General features: G+C 41.3%; 3 protein-coding genes across 3 annotated transcripts in view; 1 reads left to right on the top strand and 2 right to left on the bottom strand.

The window, feature by feature from the left end:
* Positions 1-749: 749 nt before the first annotated feature.
* pcnx4 (pecanex 4) lies at positions 750-10,801 on the top strand. Its single transcript, XM_005723980.1, has 11 exons — positions 750-913; positions 1,568-2,345; positions 2,427-2,606; positions 3,216-3,754; positions 3,877-3,977; positions 4,237-4,359; positions 5,715-6,075; positions 8,200-8,303; positions 8,385-9,490; positions 9,600-9,786; positions 9,956-10,801. The coding sequence occupies exons 2-11, from the start codon at positions 1,648-1,650 to the stop codon at positions 10,205-10,207; spliced, it is 3,651 nt and encodes a 1,216-aa protein (XP_005724037.1). The 5' UTR covers positions 750-913; positions 1,568-1,647; the 3' UTR covers positions 10,208-10,801.
* A 114-nt stretch (positions 10,802-10,915) lies between these two features.
* Positions 10,916-12,899, bottom strand: LOC102194004 (dehydrogenase/reductase SDR family member 7-like). The gene is made up of 4 exons (XM_013908460.1): positions 12,602-12,899; positions 12,361-12,483; positions 12,066-12,278; positions 10,916-11,202 (listed from the first exon to the last, which is right to left on the bottom strand). The coding sequence occupies exons 1-4, from the start codon at positions 12,875-12,877 to the stop codon at positions 11,161-11,163; spliced, it is 654 nt and encodes a 217-aa protein (XP_013763914.1). The 5' UTR covers positions 12,878-12,899; the 3' UTR covers positions 10,916-11,160.
* Positions 12,900-16,923: 4,024 nt separating this feature from the next.
* The window catches only part of dhrs7 (dehydrogenase/reductase (SDR family) member 7), a 4,604-nt gene continuing 3,134 nt past the window's right edge, over positions 16,924-18,393 (bottom strand). Inside the window, exon 7 of the mRNA XM_005723979.1 lies at positions 16,924-17,205. Within this exon, the coding sequence (XP_005724036.1) occupies positions 17,164-17,205 (42 nt within the window). The 3' untranslated portion in view covers positions 16,924-17,163. The remainder of the gene's footprint in view (positions 17,206-18,393) is intronic.

Below are 18,393 nucleotides of genomic sequence, written 5' to 3'. Positions count from 1 at the left end.
ATGACAATGATTCTAAACTCCCTGCCAATGCAATAAAGGATACCCAGATAAAAGTACACACAGTGGATCACTATCAGTCATGGGCTGGCCTCCACAGAGTGCGCAACTCAACATTACTGAACTACTGTGGGATCTTCTTGACAGAGAATGGAACAATATCCTCAAAGAAGCCCGGAGAACTGTTCCTGAAGACTAAAACAGATATAGAGACTATTTAATTCCACACTGGGGAAAATCACTCGTTACCACAGTACAAGGGACACAAATAAAATATGAATTAGAAATATTCTGGAAAAACAAAAATGGAAAAAATAAATAAATAAATAGGAAGATACTGTGCCAAGAAAAGCTAAAATACTACACAATGGTTACTATATAAAGTAAAATGCACCAGGATTTGTAAATTACAAGAAAGAGCCTAAGAGAATTTAGACCGTGTTGAACTTTCTGATACCTGTAATTAAAGCTTTTTTAAACATTACAGATGTTTTTCCAAGTGTGCATATTATTATAAGTGTCTGTCGGCTTATAGAAGTCGGTTTTTTTCAACGATGTGTGGTGAATAAATATTCCCCTTAAAGTGAAAACTCTTTTCAAAAATATGTTCCTTTTTGTATTAATAGTTGTGTGTGTGGCACAGACCGTCCATGGTATGTGGCAGAGCCCTTGAGTTGAATGGGCGGGGATTATACGGTTTAAGCCAATCAGAGGCGCCGCGCTCTTCTTTCCTCAACTCTCATTGGTTAGAATCTGGCTGTGTATCATGCCGATGTTGCCTGGCTTTCTAATGGTTAGCTGGTAGCTAACGGTAATGTTGGCAATTTCCGCCCGTTTCTCCATAATATTACCTTATTACATCTTCAAATACTAAAAAAGACAAAACTGTCTGCAGTTGGCTATTCGGCTGTTAACGGTAAGTGTATCTCACATTGTGGCCAACCAGCTGTTATTCACCTGTTAATAATAGTAATCTAGCACATAGTCAAGATGAAAATACTTGGTGCCTTCGTTAGCTAACAGTAATAGAGCTAGCTGAAATAAAGGGACAAAAACTATGCCCAGTGCTCAGTGTTCTTTTACCTGGTTTAATTTTGTGAAGCGAGACTTATGATTATCCCTGCTAGCTTAGCAGGTTAGCCCACGTAAGCGCACCCACAAGCTACTGTTGCTGTGTTTTGTTTTCCTGGCAACTGACTAGCTGTGGCTCTTGTTTGCCATTCCTTTTTGTGCTGCACATTATTAAGCTGTGATTTTACGTGGTGTCTTAAAATTGAGTTTCCCCTGATGGAAAATGTGACCCATTGATGTGCTGTTGTAGATAAACAGCTTTAAAAATTATAATAATAGTGTGGTTGTAAGGAGTAACATTTACCTGAGCTGGAGGAAGGTATTCTCAAATAATGATGATGAATGTACTTCACTGTGAAAAATATATTTGTTGTGGCTTATTTAGCTCTAATTTGTGTAATGAGACTACAAAAAAGCACAGGATGGAGCTCCTATTGTATGGTTTCTTTGTCTTATTAGTGCATCTAAACTTTGTTCATTAATTGTTCCTCCATTGCAGGGTGCTTCACTGTTTCTGAGATGATGATGAATGGAAACTCTCCTTCAGGTGTGTGGAGATGACCTACCACCCTTTTGGGAATGGTCAGAATGGGGCCAGATGTGCCCCTTCTTAATGAGTACAAGCAGGAGTTCTTCTGGAAGCGCTTCCCCCAGACTGTGTTGGGGGGTCCACGCTTCAAGTTGGGCTACTGTGCCCCACCTTATGTATATGTCAATCAAGCAGTGTTGTTCTTGACACCATGGCTTTTTGGGGGCTTCGGGACCCTGCTCAGTCAGTTGCAGCTGCTTCAGGAGCTCCATGCTGCGGTGCTCTCTGGTATACTTATGTGTGGGGCTGCGGCGGGTGTCCAGGCCCTGGCGCTGTATGCTGCACGGAGGAGCGGCACAGTGGAGAGACTTGGTGCATCCAACATCCTTGTTGATGAAGAAGAAGTGGAATTTACCCACTGTGTCAGCACAGAGACTGTTCGATTCATTGCTCCTGGAAAGCGTTTTGGGCTTAATGTGGTGCTGCATACAGTGCTAGCTGGGGTGCTCTGTGGCTTTGGGACATGGTATGTGTTCCTTGGCAGACTCACTGCTCTTTATGGCAGTATTGGTGCATCTCTGGTGGTCTTCGTCCTGAGTTGGGTGACGCTGTGTATAGCTGAATATTCTCTCATTGTAAATACAGCTACAGAGACAGCCACTTTTCAGGCACAGGATACTTATGAGATAACCCCACTCACGCGGCCTCTTTACATTTTTATTTTCATCGCTGTGGATTTGGCTGATAGGTGAGTGACAAAATTAATGATTTTATTAAAGTACTTTGTGTTTTCTGTCATAATAATTCTGACATGTTGCTGTGATTATAGGTACTCTGATGCTGTCCCTGAGCTCCATCTGGCCAGCCAGGTTCTCCACGTGCTGTTCCTCTTTCTACCTCTGCTGTGGGCGTTTGGTATCCTGCCTCCCCTGGATGCTCTGCTCCTCTGGGGCATGGAGCAGACTCTTGTGTTTGGCTTAGGAGGCTCACCCATGTCCAGCAACCTCAGGTACCAGTGAAACGATTAGCTGACATCAAACTACAATTGAAAAATTATATCATTTGTTTTCACTTTTGAAACAATAATATTGTAAAAAAGTCATGTGGGTCATTCTATATCCTGAGATTAAAGTGGACAAACTCTGTTTAGCATTTCAGTATTGTAAGATGAGGTATGCATTTGTGCTGAGTGTTGGTGTAACAATAAAAGATGCTAAGAACTGGATGAAATGGTGGCAGATCATCTGCTGTTTTGACCCCTGAAGGGAGCATCCAAAAGAAAAAGAAGCAAAACAAAAGAAATTATGGTAGCTCAGAAGGTAAAACTAGATAACATTTCTAAATTGCCCATAGGTGTGAATGGGAATGTGAAATGACTATCTGTCTCTCTGTGTTAGCCCTATATCAGACTGGCAACCTGTCCAGGGTGTGCCACGCCTCTCTCCCTATGATAGCTAGGCTAGGCTTCAGCCGCCTCCACGATCCTGATAAGGATAAGCGCAAGAGAATGGACGGATGGATGAATCAGATTAAATGGTTCCACTGGCAGTGTTTTATTACCCTGTTTATCATCAGCCCTAATTTTTTTGTGTGTCTGTGTGTGTGTACTGTCTCACAGGCTGCTGTTGATGTTTGGTGTATCCGCTGGCGTAGCTGTATGTAATTACTTCATCCCATCAACACTTGGTGTGGTTCTCCTCTCCACTGCTATGGGATTTCTCTTGAGTCTGGATCTCAGCCAGGTTGGCACACTCTGCAGAGGTTCCAGGTCAGCCTTTGGGGACCGCGAATTGCTCAGAGGGGGGCCGTCACCTCCTCCTCCAACTTCCTTTGGCTGGAATCTAGGCTGCAGGGAAGTACTGCTATATTTGAGCTTGCTACTGGTGGCAATGGTAGAGGCAGGCGTTTTGCATCACTTCATCGGATCAGCTCAGTCCCGCAGCCTGATTACAGGACCCCAGGCTCCTGTCAGTTACCTCCTCCTCATACTGTTCTGCCTCTGCTGGGCTCTCAGAGAGATCCAAGGGGCCTATGTATTTGGAGGGGTGTTCCTCAATCCCCTGTACCCTAAAGGGATGTCCAATGTGCACATTTTTAAACAGAGGAACAGAGGACTGTACATTGCTGCTGCAATCAGAAGAGTCCTTATTTACCTGGGTGAGGTTTTGAGGTTTTTATAATACATATTGGAAGTCACCTTTTGTCCAGTGTTAAGTTTTCTCAAGTGTGAGAATAACTGTATTTGAATGTGTTTGATCTGTGTGTGTTTTACTTCACAGTGTTTCCATTTGCAATGATTGCTTTCCTGGCTATGGATAAGTCTCTGCAGCTGCTCCACACGGTTTCCCTGAGCGTGGGATTTACTCGAGCCTTTCGAGTGGTATACTTAACATTTATGCTTGCTCACAGTCAAAATAATAAAAACTTGTAAAGCAATTTTGGGGAGATTTTAAACTGGGCAACAACCTAAATAACAGATCTTTGTCAAAAGAAGACTGAAAAGGGTGACACTGGAAAAACGGGTCCTCTTGACAGTTATTTATCCTTTCCTTTTATCAAAATGAAAATAAAAATGTATTAATCAGTGAGCGCCTCTTGCTTGATTTTAACAGCTTCTCTTTATTATTGTTGTTATGCAGGGATGGCAGAGTTCAGAAGATGCTCTGCTCCAAATGGTGGTGGTGATCTTGGTGCGGCTTGCAGCTGGAAACAATGTGCTGCCAGGGTGGGATGACTTGGGTACCGGAGTTCAGCTTCTTCTGGTGAGGTCAAAGTTTTCACCCACCATAAGTTCTTCAGTGCACGCTTTAAAATCTGACCCTTAAATATAAAACAGTGAAAAATGTCACAATTATCTGTGCTTTGACCAGCACAAATAACTCTTTACTATCCAGATTGGGGCATCTTTGTATTTTTCTACTTGCCCTGAGTTGAATAACTCAGTGTGGCTTGTTTTGTTGTCGGTTGTTGATATTGAGAAGAAAATAACATTAGAGATCAGGGATAGAAGCAGCAGCTTCCAAATGCAAGTGCCTCATTTCAAATCAGCTCTCAACATGTTACTAGCTTTGATAATGAATGGCCAAGCAGGGTATTTTGGACATCTTTTTCGTCAACAGTGTTTTCTACCTCCTCCTGGAGAATTAAGAATATACACTATCAGGCTATATATATCCATAGCTCTGGTAAGTTCTGTGTTTTCCCTATGGTCTGCATCTTGGAAAGTGCTTAGTGTGCCTGGTAAACCTCCAAAGCAAGACACTCAGGAGGGATCCTGATCATATGCACAAACAGCCTCAACGAGCTCCCTTTGATGTAATGGAGCATTAGCTCTGTTTTGAAGTTCCCCTGAAGACTCACCTTTAACACAGTGCTAAGGTTTGTGTGTTCTGCTGACCCTAAGCCCTAGAAGCTGTGTTGTCTGGGGCAGTAGTTCCTGGCAGGGTTTTCCAAACTAAAAAAAGCTGAATAGAAGCTGGAGCGCTTTGTTCCAAAAAAAAATAAAAAAAAGTAAACCAGGGTCCCCTGAACCCACAACCGGTAAGAAGAGGTATTGGGACCATGCTTTGCGGCTTCTGCATTAACCTGCAACCAACTTTACAAAGTTTAATGCTGGAGGACTTAAGTGTTCTGACCCCTGCTGTTGCAGATTGATTCATTTGACACGTTATCCTCAGTTTTTTTTGACATTGTTTTTGTACTGATTATATGAAATGTTCCTCTGACACCTCATAAAATATATATATTAACTAATTTGCCATTGAAAGCCTACTAGGACTAACATTTGAAGCACTTTTTTGAACTGAGTGCTTTCAGTCATATTTCAGGCCTGCGTGTGAAACAAAATGACTGGGTGTGCATCAGAAATTAGTGAGGGTGGATCTCTGCCTGTGCAGCTACCCTTGAAAAACCCTGAAACTAATCTGATGCTCATCAAATCATATCTTTATTGATATACTGAGGTGTCAGAACTCAGCATTAGGGGTAAAGGGGGAGGTCATCAGCTTTTGCCCTTTTGGGAAAGAGAGTTAAAATAGCCACACAGCCATAAATTTAATGCCTGCATATTGGACATGTATGATTTCGCTTCATGTTTGCTGTTGTCTTTTGGCTACAGGTGGGCCTCCTGTTTGACAGAGTAACCCAGTTTCTAGCCAAGCTGAAATTCACCCTGACTGTGTTGGTGACATCTTGGACAGAGAAGAAGCAGCGCCGTCAGTCGGCTGGAACTCTCCTGGCTCTGAACGCCTCCCTATGCCCTCTGGTCCTGGCTGTGGTGATCGTCTCTGCCCTGCTCTCTGCCCCTTTGCTGCCCCTGTTCACTCTGCCCATCTTCCTTGTGGGGTTTCCCAGGCCTCAGCGAAGCTGGCCAGGACCCGTGGGCACTGCCTGTCCCTGCCCGGATTCTGTCTTCTACCAGCAAATGAGTGGAAGTCTTGCCTGTGCTCTGAGGACGGCCTTTGCAAGAGGGTCACTGGGTTAGTTGTTCGTGCCTGAATTTTTTTTTTCTTTTCTTAATAAATAAGCTGCTGATACAAAATCTATGTGTTAGAAAAATACAATTGTAGCATTAAGATTAGGGCTGTGCGATATGACCAAAATCTCATATCCCGATATTAAGACATCTATCGTTCGATAATGATATAAATCACAAAAATTTAACATTTTCAGTAAATTCTGTGAATCTCGGGCAGCTCGACTTGCGTGAAGTGTTTCTAGCTGGTGATACATGAAACTATATATTTTGTGACATAAGTTGTAAAGGCCGCTGTTTGCTTTGTGAGTATTTATTACACAGCGTGCTGCAGGGAAAAGCCTGTTCTAACATTTGAGTCTAAGGTTTATTTTTTAGCACCTGACGGCTCTTTTTTGCTTCTCATCCGTTAATATTCTGCATACTCTTTTATGTGATTCAGTTTATTTTGAAAAGTCTCAACAGGATCTTGAGCTTTATTGTGAAAGGTTTATGTGGAAAATAAACAAGCGGACACGCAGTGGTTTTACCGTCTTTGTTACTAATGACAACACATAAAAACAGGCACTTGTCTGTCCATAGTGTGGTTATATTAAATATAAGAGAAAGAGAGAACTGTAAGAAATTAATATAGCCACTACAGTGACCATCAAAACCATGAAAAAATATTGCCATAAACGTTTATTTTGCGACACCACGCAATAAACGATAGCGTAAAATGAAACGATAGACGTTTTTATATCGTCATCCGATGTATAACGTTATGTCGAACAGCCCTAATTAAGATAATGACAAAACCCGTCATGGCATCTAAATTGGACAGCTAATAGTGTTCACTTCCTTTATGAAGCACCTGAAACCTGTTAATTATTAACTAATCAGTCACAGTATCTAAATTTAAATCTGTCTTAAAAGTTGGTTTTGCTTAACTTACAACACACACAGTATTTTTCTCCATTAAGTTTTTCTTTTTACAGCTCTCGGTAAACAGAGGTCACCTTATATAGAAAAAAAAGTATATATATATATGTTTTTTACAACAGTGTGTTTTGACGTGGGCTGTAATTGCAGCAACTGAACTCTTGTATGGGTCAAATGGGGACTGTATGCAGATCTGAAAGCAGTGAAGCATCATTTCATACGGTTACACAGTAAGAGGAATTCTGTTGTGAGCAGACTTTTTGGACTACGGGCAGTAATGTGAACTTACGTGATCCAGTTGAGCTTTCTGTGAAGTGACCCTGGAAAAAAAAAAAAAGCTTGGGTCTCTATTCATTACATCCAAATATTTCCACACCATTAACTGCGTAATACGCCAAGGCTAAACTGAGCTGCTGCTCGGGTTTTGTTCTCTTCCCAATCAGGTGGGGGAAAGAGAGGGAGGGGGGAACATGCAAGTAGGGACTTGTTTTTTATGGACTGATGATTTAAGACTGAATAAAACCAAGGTGATGTAATCAGTCAGTCTTATTGTTTTTTCTGAGCTAGGGAAGCTGTGGCTGTGATGTATAATTCAGAAAAGTTGCTTGTTAGGCTGAAGCTCACAGTCAAACGGTGGCAGTTTGTAGTGTTCTTTTGCTTTGCTCACACTGGGGGCCGTGGTGCAGTGAGCAGGAAAGAAATCTGCCCAGTGTGTCACTTCACATCATGAGGTAGCGGCTGGGACTATTCTAAGATGTCAGCATGGGACATGACATTATCCTTGAGCCAAGCGAGCACTAGTCAGGTTAAAACAAAAGCTTCCTTTCACCTTGCTGCTGCTGTTCATCTGTGTTGAATTAAACGTCTGTCTTCTGTCTCAGAAAATGAAAATCCACCTTTGTACAAAAAGAGCAAAGTTTTAGGGACTAATGGAAAGCTGGGGACAAGAAGAGATTTAATATTTAGATCTCTGTGCAGTCAGCCAGTTAAATCAGTAGCACGACCTTCCTGTACTATTGTACAGGATGCATCTCCAAGCAGCTCATCCAGTAACTACGTTATCCATGTAGTCAGCAGAGGGATGCACAGCTGATACAAAATGAAAGACTCCCATATGTGTGCTACATGTTTTATGTTCTGTGCTCATAGTCACATCTCCTTACATGTTGGATGTATGGATAACTGATGAGTCGCTCTCCATTTTCAGGTTCATTAGCCCCAGGCTCGCATTTTCTTGGCCGCTTTCAGGACCGCATGGTTTGGATAATGATCTTGGAGAGGGGATATGGCTACTGCACTGTCAACATTAAGGTACTGTATCCCTCTGATTGTCTATTAATAATCTATGTAAGAATCTAAAAGATTACATAAGGTGGGGTGTGTTTGTTACAGGGCCTGGAGCTGCAGGAGACGTCTTGCCACACGGTGGAGGCACGGAGGGTGGATGAGGTTTTTGAAGCTGCTTTTGAACGCCCTGAGCGGCTCGGCTTCACCCAGGGCTTCAATCTGCATTGGGGCAATGCCCTCACCCCGTGTGCTGCACTTGCAGTACGGGTCTACTCTGATGCCCGAAATGTGCTGTCTGGTATCATTGACTCTCATGACAACTTGAGGAAACTTCAGGATGACTTCATGAAGGCTCTGATCTGGTTGCTCCTGCGATATTGTGTGCAGAAACATAAAGGATTTTTATGGAGCAGTGAAGAAGTGTCAGCGGTTGGTGGGATGAAATCCCAGTCTTCACAGTTAGCCCAGACAACTTCTAACCAACCACCTGAGGCTGTCATGGTGGAGTCAAATGTGTCTTCTATAAGGTTCAGACAGGACAGCTCCAGTTTGACCTCCTTTGGTGACTGGTCAGATGAGGATGACTTATTTGGCCCTCAACCAGCCAGACGGACAGTTGCATTAGTGACTGCAGAAGCCCAGTCTGGACACGCCACCCTGCAGATGGGGGCCTCTCTGCCGGGCTCCGTGGAGATGGACAGTCTTTTTGAAAACATGGCCCTCTCTGCACTGCAGCCACTGCAGCCTCTGGGACTGGGTATTGGGATGCCAGCTGTGGATAAAGGCCATAACTCAGAGGTATTCGGTGAGAGGTCTGGCTCTCTCCCACATCTGAACTTCAGCTGCCCCCAGTCTGAGGTATTCAACCTACCAAAAGGGTGGAGGACAGCACCATTACTACCATCCCGCTTGCTGTCTCTCAGGCCTTTATTTCCTGAGGATTGGTTTCGATTTACCTTGGGACGCTTTGGGCCTGCTGTGCAGGGTGCAACCTCAGAGGACATGACCAAAGCCCTCAAGGAAGATGAAGCTTTGAAGGAACTGCATATTCATGTTGCACTTTCGTGTCTCATCTCACTGGGGGCAGAGTCTGCCTTCACCAGTCCTAGTTATGTGTACAGGCTGTATTGTGGAGATGTACCGTGGACAGAAGGACTTGCGTGGCTGTCTTCAAGTAAAGAACTTTACCAGCTCACACTTCAGGCTTTCAGGTAAAATTGCCAGTTAGGACCTCTAGATTGTGATTACTATATATCAGCCAGACTTATTTGAGCCAGAGCATCCATGAGAGTTCTGCCTTATGCTTTTGTTTGCCCTCAGGTTCAGTTTCAAGCTGTTGTTTGATCAAGCAAGCCTGGGGCCAATGGAGTCCCCTGAAGAGTTGTTCAGCACTCTGGAGGAATATGAAAGGGACTGGTACATCGGCCTGGTGACAGAGAAAGGCTGGCATGACAGCGTTCTTCAGGAAAAGCCCTTTCTATTCTCACTAGGACATGATCTCACAATGGTAATAAGACATAACGAAGCCTCATTTACACCTAAGCTACAAAATATACAATTATAATTACAGTATATTATCCAGTTGACATAAAATTTAAGGTTCTCATAAATCCATGTGTTCAGCTTAGTTGGTTCCACTAGTTAGTTTGTAACATTTTGACTGTCCTTGTGTGCAGGGTACCTACACAGGGCGAGTGCTGACCCTTCAGGAGCAGCTTGTACAGGTGGGCCGTCTCAATGGAGAAGGGGTGAGAGGCCAGTGGGCAAACCTCTCCTGGGAGCTTCTGTATGCTACTAATGATGACGAGGAGCGGTACAGCATTCAGGCCCACCCCTTCATGCTAAGAAACCTAACGGTTCAGGCAGCCGATCCGCCTCTAGGATACCCTATTTACTCATCTGCCCCACTTCACTTTCCTTGCCTCTGAGCTGTGGTTCCATCTTTCAGGTGGGAGTACCACAGAAATTCATGTTTGAACTGTAGCAAAGTCAAGAGAAATCTTAAATCAGGAGTTTTACATTTTAAATTGTTGACTCAGTTTGTGAAGTGTCAAGTCGGCATGGGAACCAACTTAATTCTTCACATTAATTTGAGAGATGGAGCAGTGGCATCGCCACCAAAGCACAGACATTTGTGTTTATTAATGTTTGTGCTGAAACGAAAAGTGAATAAATTAAGACCCCTCCTCTCCAGGAGACGACTAATAAATACCTCTGGTTTAATTCGACTTTTTAATGTTCATGTGATCCCCCTTCCCATCCTCCCTCACTTTTCCACAAAAAGGAATGAGGATTTTATTGCTTTGTTAAAGAATATCAAGGATGTGCCTTGGGGATGTCTCGCTGTACACGTATGGTGTTTAGTGCTGTTGTTTTGTTTACAATTCACTTGTTTACAATCTAGAATGAATCTGTCCACAGTTTCTTGTACATATTGTTAATTTTTATATGTGTAGCTGTATATACTTACAATAAAAATAGCTTGTCAAAAGCTGTTTTTCATTAAACAAACTTGCCGGGATAGAGAAAACTGAACATAACTCAATTTTTGTAGGCATTTAAAGGGTTGTTGCAGAAACATTGCCATTCTTAATATAGTCTTTATAGCTTGTTGTCCATTCTTCAAGGCTGTGTACCACAAGTTGATTATTGGTTACAAACATTTCATTTAAGATAGGAAGAGGGCACGGAGCTTTCAAACCAGTTATGTCTCTAAATATTTACTTCAAGACTCAATTCAATTTCATTTATACATCGCCAGTTTATCGCCCGCAACAGCCATCCCAAGGTGACATGACATGAAAGCAGAAATTTTGAAAAAAGGAGAAAAAAATACAAAGTCCAACATTAGGAATGCAATTTCCTCTTGAGGATGTGATTTTCAGGAGGTCTTCGGTTTAGTCAAGTTCGCAGAGTCTGCATCCTACAAAAGAAGACGCTAACTGTCAGCACTTGATTTGCACCAAAAATGAAAAATTATTTTATTCAAGGTTGAAAATTGTCTGAATATATATCATGTTAACATCTGTAAATCTTGAGATACTTTATTGGTCACAAGCATGCCCCTTACATTGCCCAACTATTTCACTGTAGAGGAATGTTTAGATTCTGTAAGTCTTTATAGTGTTTCCTCTTTTTCTTTTGGTCCCAAAATGATCCTCCTCCATCCCAAGCAAGTGAATCCACAATGGCTAGCCAGTAGTGGCATGACCTTTCTGCATGGCCCTCAGCTGTCACTGTCCAGCAGAGGCCACCAGACACACTGGTCAGTCAGTTATCCAGCCAGCACCAGGGGGAAGTAGTCATGCTCACTGTCATACCCTAGCCACTGCCTTCTTCTTATTAGACTCAACCAAGGTCAGTAGAAGCTAGAGCCTCCCAGCTGTTAAGAGACAGCGCTGCACACATAGTTCAACTTTATTCAAGTATTTTCAGCCTGTTCACACAGTGAGAACCCACCAGTCTCAGGTCTAATCTAGCACAGCTAACCTTGCAGAATACTGCAGCAGCACAAATGTTGCAGAAAGAAACGGCAGCATCTGATGTGCCCCAAGTAAAGTGGAAAAAAGCTGCATGTTCACCTGCATGCTCCTGACCAAGTCAAAATGTGTAAAACGAATATTATGAAAAAAGATTTTTACTAACTCATAAAGCCCAAATATATACTCATATTGATCAGAGTATTTGGTAAAAATATGGTAATGTTTGAATTTCTCAGACCTACACTAATGTGTAAATAATATATCTACAAGGGAATTTTGCACCATAAAAACTTTCTGTACCTACCCGACCAGCTTTGAAATTCTGCACCCATTTTCTGCCCAACCTGTCGGACACGGACCAGGCGAATGTGGGCGCATACTGCCAGGTGTAGTAAAGCAGGAGCATGGGCTGCTGAGAGATCCACATCTCCTTGACACCATTGGAAATTCCCACTAGCATTAAACGCACACAGCGATCTGTTGGCATCCTCTTCAGATGTCCAACTGTGGGTGGAGGCTTGAAGTAATGAGAGGAAAACTTGTTACTTAAAACATAGCTTTGAAATGGTTATATTAGGCATATCAACTAAAAAAAATACCTTGTTTATTTCTGCTGTAAAGGCATTTTTGGCGATTTGTGATTGGACGGGCCCTGGACACACTGTGCTAATTAGTATTTTTGGATAGTCAGTCAGCTCAGTTCGAAGGGAATTAAAGAAACCCTGTGGATAATACAGCAGAGATCCAGATCTGTTCCCACAAGCCAACAACTAATACATTTAGTTGAAAAGAATTAAGAGAAATAAAAAAGTCATAATCTCCTTTCTGAAATCTCATCACCTGAACTGCATGCTTGCTAGCAGAGGCACCTGTTGCAAGAGGCGCAGCGGTAAGGCCAAAGAGGCTGCTGACAGTCACGATGCTCCCCCTGCCTCGCTGCGTCATGTGAGGCAGCACCTGCTTGGTTAGAGAGACCGTACCGAAGAAGTTGAGCTCCATCAAGGCCTGGCACACATCCACGCTGGTTTCCAAGAACAGAGAGCGCTGACTTCGACCGCCATTGTTAATGAGTATATCAATCTGATGAGGGATAGAAAAGAACATCTGAAATCTCATTTATTTCAGTTACCTATAGTTTTGTACTTTCTAATTTGTTTTTATTTTGATTCAGTTAGTTTTCAGAGTGGATTTTGTTGTTTCAGTTTAGTTTTTTTTGTGCGAAAATGTTTAGTTTTAGTTTCGTTTTTATTAGTTTCAGTGGAAGCTTTAGTCTTTTTATTATTATTGAATAGAGGACACGTGTCTCATCAAAACTATCACAATTGTAAGGGTGAATGTTTATGGAGAAAAAACATTGTTTTCAGCAGACATTTAAAACAGAGTAGCTATCTGAGAGTTTACAACCTCAGAAGAGATGGTGCATGTGGATTTAAAATAACAGTTAAAAGGCTCTGATCAGATGATGACTGCTGGAATACATCTCAGTAGATCTGCTTTTGTAAAAGGGGCACAACAGTGTTAGGCTTTAAAAGTGGTGGAACATGTCACAGCTAACAGGGGGATTTAATAACTGCAGTTTGATCAATCCAAATTTGAAATAGTTCCTGGAAATCGTGGGTGCCACACATGGTCCGGGCTAGAAAAGGAGACAGACAACCAAGCTTACTGTGAGAACCAAGTCCAAAGGTCAGCATCTGGGGCTGCATTGGTGCACACAGCATAGGTAACAAGCATATCTGTGACAGCACAGCATTAATGCTGTAGGATACAGATTTTGGATGCTGGTTCCAAACTGACTTCTGCATGTGCTACAAAAGGAAGGTTTTGCAGTAAAAGCTGGAAATACGTTTTGCTATATTTTACCTTATCCCTTTTTCATGTATGGCATACATTATCCAGGTTTTTACACCTTGTTAAAGTAAAAAGTCTTGAATTTACACACTGTCACAGGTTCTTAGAAAATGACTTGAATAATGAAAAATTAAACTACATCCACAAAGTGAAGTGAAACCAACCATCCATTAAAGGATGTCTTTAAAATAAGACAAAGGTGGTCTCTATTATGTAAATCAAACCCAGTATTTGAATGTTATAGATGAGTTGTTAATGCTACAACAAAAAAATTCATGAAACTATGCAGTGAGCTTACGTGTCCAAAGTACCCAATCACAGTTTTTGTTTTTGTCTCATGTGACCTCCTCTCCAGCAAATCAAGTGGAAGAACAAGAATATCCTCATCCTTAAGTTCAGAGGTCTCTTAAAGAATAAAGGACAAAAAGCATTCATTTAGTCACTTTTGAGTAAAACTGAACAAACTATAACTGACATCATATGGAAACCTAGCATGTTATTAATGTGTTATACTCCATATACGTCCATGTACCCAAGCTTAAGTGTTCCTTCACATTAAGTGGGTTTCTTTTGGCTGGAATCTACTTTACTTTGATATAATTTGACAATTTATCTTACCTAAGCAATGGCGTTTCACTCTGTGTAGCTCATCCTCACGGCGGGCAGACAGGATGAGACGTGAGCCGCACTTTGCCAGCTGGTAGGCCAGCTCTTCTCCAATACCGCTGGATGCTCCAGTGATCCACACCACCAACCCTTTCAGCTTCCTCTCTGGTTGACACAAACCACAACAGTCAACATTTCCTGCTACAGTTCTTTGGTCTTTATAAACTTTCAGAGAGATAGCAAAAACCCAAGGAGCAGCCAAATCCATAATCTGGTACATCGGTAAAAAGGAAATAAAGTTTCACTCCACCATCTGGTGGGGGCCTTTCTGTGTGGAGTTTGCATGTTCTGCCCATGTTTGCATGGGTTCTCTCCAGGTACTGAAGCTTCCCTCCACAAGTCAAAAACATGCAATTAGTGGGGTTAGGTTAACTGTTGATTTGAAATTGTCCAGGGTGTACATGGAAGGATGGCCATCTCAAAAATACCAAAAAGGCCTGAAAGACCACAGATGAAAACTAAAGTGGCTGATCACAGTATCCTTTCCTTTTTTCCCTTCAGTAACATCTAAACAAGTCAAGAGAACTCTCGAAGAGATAGGTGTATCATTGCTAAGCTGTCAAATCAAGAGATGTCTTCATGAATGGAAATAAAGAAAGTTTAAAACAAGTTGGAAACCACTGGTTACACTCAAGTACAAGAGGCCAGATTCCTGTAAGTTTTAATGATACTCTATGCATCATGCTTTACTTTCTAATTATGGTGAAGACTAAAGTGCTCCTTACAAAACTATCTAACAGCATAAAAATAGTTAAAGTTTGACCTATATTTGACTAGCTACAACATCAAACTCCTGCTTACACATTAACATGGCAGGCCTAGTTATAATGGTACAGTATAATCCCGGTTTTATCCCCTTCAGTACAGCACAGTACAGAATGAATTCACACTTCAGGTCTCAGTGCAGGTTTTCAGTCTAATTTAGCTCTCTGTAGCTGTTGTCCTTAACAGTGATCCTTGGGCACAACTTCCCTCTTTAAGGTATCACATTTCAGCTTCACAAAAATCACCGCATTGCTATCAAAGATTGTTCTAAACAGAAACACATTTACTTAATAAAACAAACCCTTGGCTGACAGACAGTCTGTGCTTTCCCTTTAGGATAACTTTGCACTTAGTAACATCAACAGGCTCTGAGGAGGCCTCCTCTGACTGCCACTGCTCCCTGATATGAAAACATTTGTGAATAATTGATAAGAGAAAAATGTATGATCTCTTCCAAAATTTGCCAGGGTCAGTTAGACTTATAAACTTAGCCTAACGGTTTTTTATTTTTAATTTTTACTGTCCCCAACATTTGCAGAGATACACATTTGATCACAAATCTGAGCCCCTTCTTTATTAATAAGAAACTTCTCACAGTGCTGGGGGATGGTTGTTTCACTCACCTGGCCTTTGCCCTGTCAGACTTGCCCAAAGCAGAGTGAAGTCTGCATCCGCAAAAATGAAGCCAATTAAACAGACAAGTAAACAAAATGCTATGAAGCAGCTCAGTGCAGATACAGTGCAGGACTCCATTCCTTGTAAAACAACACACATGCACAACCAACAAACTTATGATTTAAGTAACTACACCGCAACCTATAATGAGAGGTGGTTAAAGTGTAACCACTTGTGTAATCACTTCCTCTCTAGTATTTTCAAATTTAAACCTAGAGAGTGATATTTAAAGTCTTTATTCTTCTTCTTCATAATTTTTAAAACACTCTGTGGTTTCTCGACTGATTGGGATCCATTCCTGCCTTGTTATTGTTCAAAGCTGATTAACTTGTGGGTTCCCACTTTTTACCCCAAAAGACCAAATGTATCATATTTCTTGTGTATGGATCCAAAATGTTAATTTGATGATATTTGAACCATTTAAATATTACTTTAGCCTAGAGACATGGTTTTCCATCATGCTTGAAAATGCACCAAAGTGTCATCAAATTGCTCATTGTAAGAAGTTAGTCTTTGAGGCCTTTTTTTTTTTTTAAACTATGAGTCAATCTTGACACCAATAGGAAGGAAGTTGATATCAAGCTTGCCACAAAGAATTTCAGAGGTTATGAAGAATAAGGGTCAAGAATTTACACCAATTTCAAAAGTCTTTGAAACTTACATAGTGGTTGTTGTTTTTCTGTGTCTCAAAAACATGTTAAAAATATATATAATTAAAACTGAAGCTGCAGAGTGCATGAAACACAAACAGGTGACTGTCAGTAAATTCACCATGATTTAGAAACAGCTAAAATTGAGACTTAGTCTCATCACATTAAAATTGTGATTCCAGGGCCTGGACAAAACTGGTAGGCTATTAAGAACGTTATTTCATTAGACGGTTGGTTATTCAGGTGAAGTCTGAGTATGAGTGCCCAAGCGTGATTCCAAAGACTCCTACAAGAAGATTTGTGAAAGAATAACCTCACAAGGATTTTTAAGCTTCTATGAAGACGTGCATTGGATTGGGTCTTGCTGTATCTGCATAGTGTTTGGTGTGATGTTGTGTTGATAATTTTACTTGTCCCTTTAAAGGAAGTGTAAATTTTCTAAGTCCTCTACTCTTTCATATGCTTACAATAAAAAAATTAAAAATATATATATTTTTTTTTAAATCGCTCATCAAACAGCAGTTTAATGTTTCATTAAACAACCTGGCCCAAAAGAAAATTTGAAGTAAACTTTATTAGTCATCCAAAAGGTCACTCAAATCTGTAATCATTCTTTAGGCCAAAAAAAAAAAAAAAAAACCAAGGGAAAAACAGACTATGTCTGAGACAAGAAGAGCTTTTAAACTGAGCTTTTAAACAGTCATGTCCTTGAATTCTTCCTTCTGGATGGAAAAAAAAAATCCAAAGTCCAACTTTAGGAACACATTGAAGTGTTTCTTCCTGAGGACGCAGCTTTCAGGAGGTCTTTGGTTTAGTGAAGTATGCAGAGTCTGCATCCTGCAAAAGGAAGAGTGCGGCTGTCAGCACTGATTTTCTACTTCCCTGAATCAAATCAAAATAATTTAAAGGAAAACGTCCAAATAGACATGCTGTTAATATTTGTACATCTTAACAAAAAATTTTTTCAAGGTGGTCACAAGATGACGAGCTTTATAGGCAGGGATTTCACTGTTATGCTATTCATGTTTTTTTAGGCTCTTTCTGTTTCAAAATGATCCTTCTGAAGCATGTGAATCAACAACGGCCACCCAGCTGCAAAATGACCTTTCTGTAAATTAACCTCTTTATATTTAAGGACCAGTGTGCAATTTATATGCATTCTCCTCCCTCTCCGTTAAATACTGACATAATTACACTCACTGGCCACTTTAGTCAGCTGATCAGTAACACAAATATCTAACCATCCAATCACAAGGTAGCAAACTCAATGAGTTTAGGCAAGTAAAGAAGATTCAGATGACCTGCTGAGGTTCAAACAGACCATTAGAATGAGGCAGAAAAGTGATTAGAGTAACTTTGAATGCAGCAGATGTATGAATGTAGCTGGTAAGCGTATTTCAGAAACTGTTTGAAAAAGAGAAAATATGCAGTGAGCTGCAGTTCTTCGGGTGAAAATGCCCCATTGACACAATAGGGAGACCACACCGGGTGCCATTTCTTGTCAGCTTAGAACAGGAAACTGAGGCTACAATTCAGACAAGCTCACCAAGGTTGCACAACAGAACTCTGGAAAAATGTTGCCGTGTCTGATGAGGTTCAACTTCTGTTGCTACCTTTGGATGGTAAGGTCAGAATTTGGTGTAAAGAAAATAAAAGGATGGATATTTGGGTTGCTTGGGATCAATTGAGTATTACCCTTTTATCACCGCATCTTCAGACAGCTGCTTGAAGCAGGATAACCTGAGACATAAAGCTCAAATCAACGCAAACTGGTTTCTTGAACATGACACGGGGTTCACTGTACTCAAACAACCTCTGCAGTCATTGAATCCTAACCCAATAGAGCACTTTTGAGATTTGGTGGACTCCAGAGAGTCACCTCATGGATGTGTAGCCAATAAATGTGTAGTAACTGTGTGGTGCTGTCATGTGACTATGGACCAAAATCTCTGAGGAATGTTTCCAGCACCTTGTTAAATCTATGCCATGAAGAATTAAAGCAGGTCTGGACTCTATGTATGAGCT

The sequence above is a fragment of the Pundamilia nyererei genome, unplaced genomic scaffold (genome assembly GCF_000239375.1).
Source record: "Pundamilia nyererei isolate P.nyererei 1_Seehausen unplaced genomic scaffold, PunNye1.0 scaffold00010, whole genome shotgun sequence".
Taxonomy (NCBI): domain Eukaryota; kingdom Metazoa; phylum Chordata; class Actinopteri; order Cichliformes; family Cichlidae; genus Pundamilia; species Pundamilia nyererei.
This window is presented reverse-complemented; position numbering and strand designations above follow the sequence as displayed.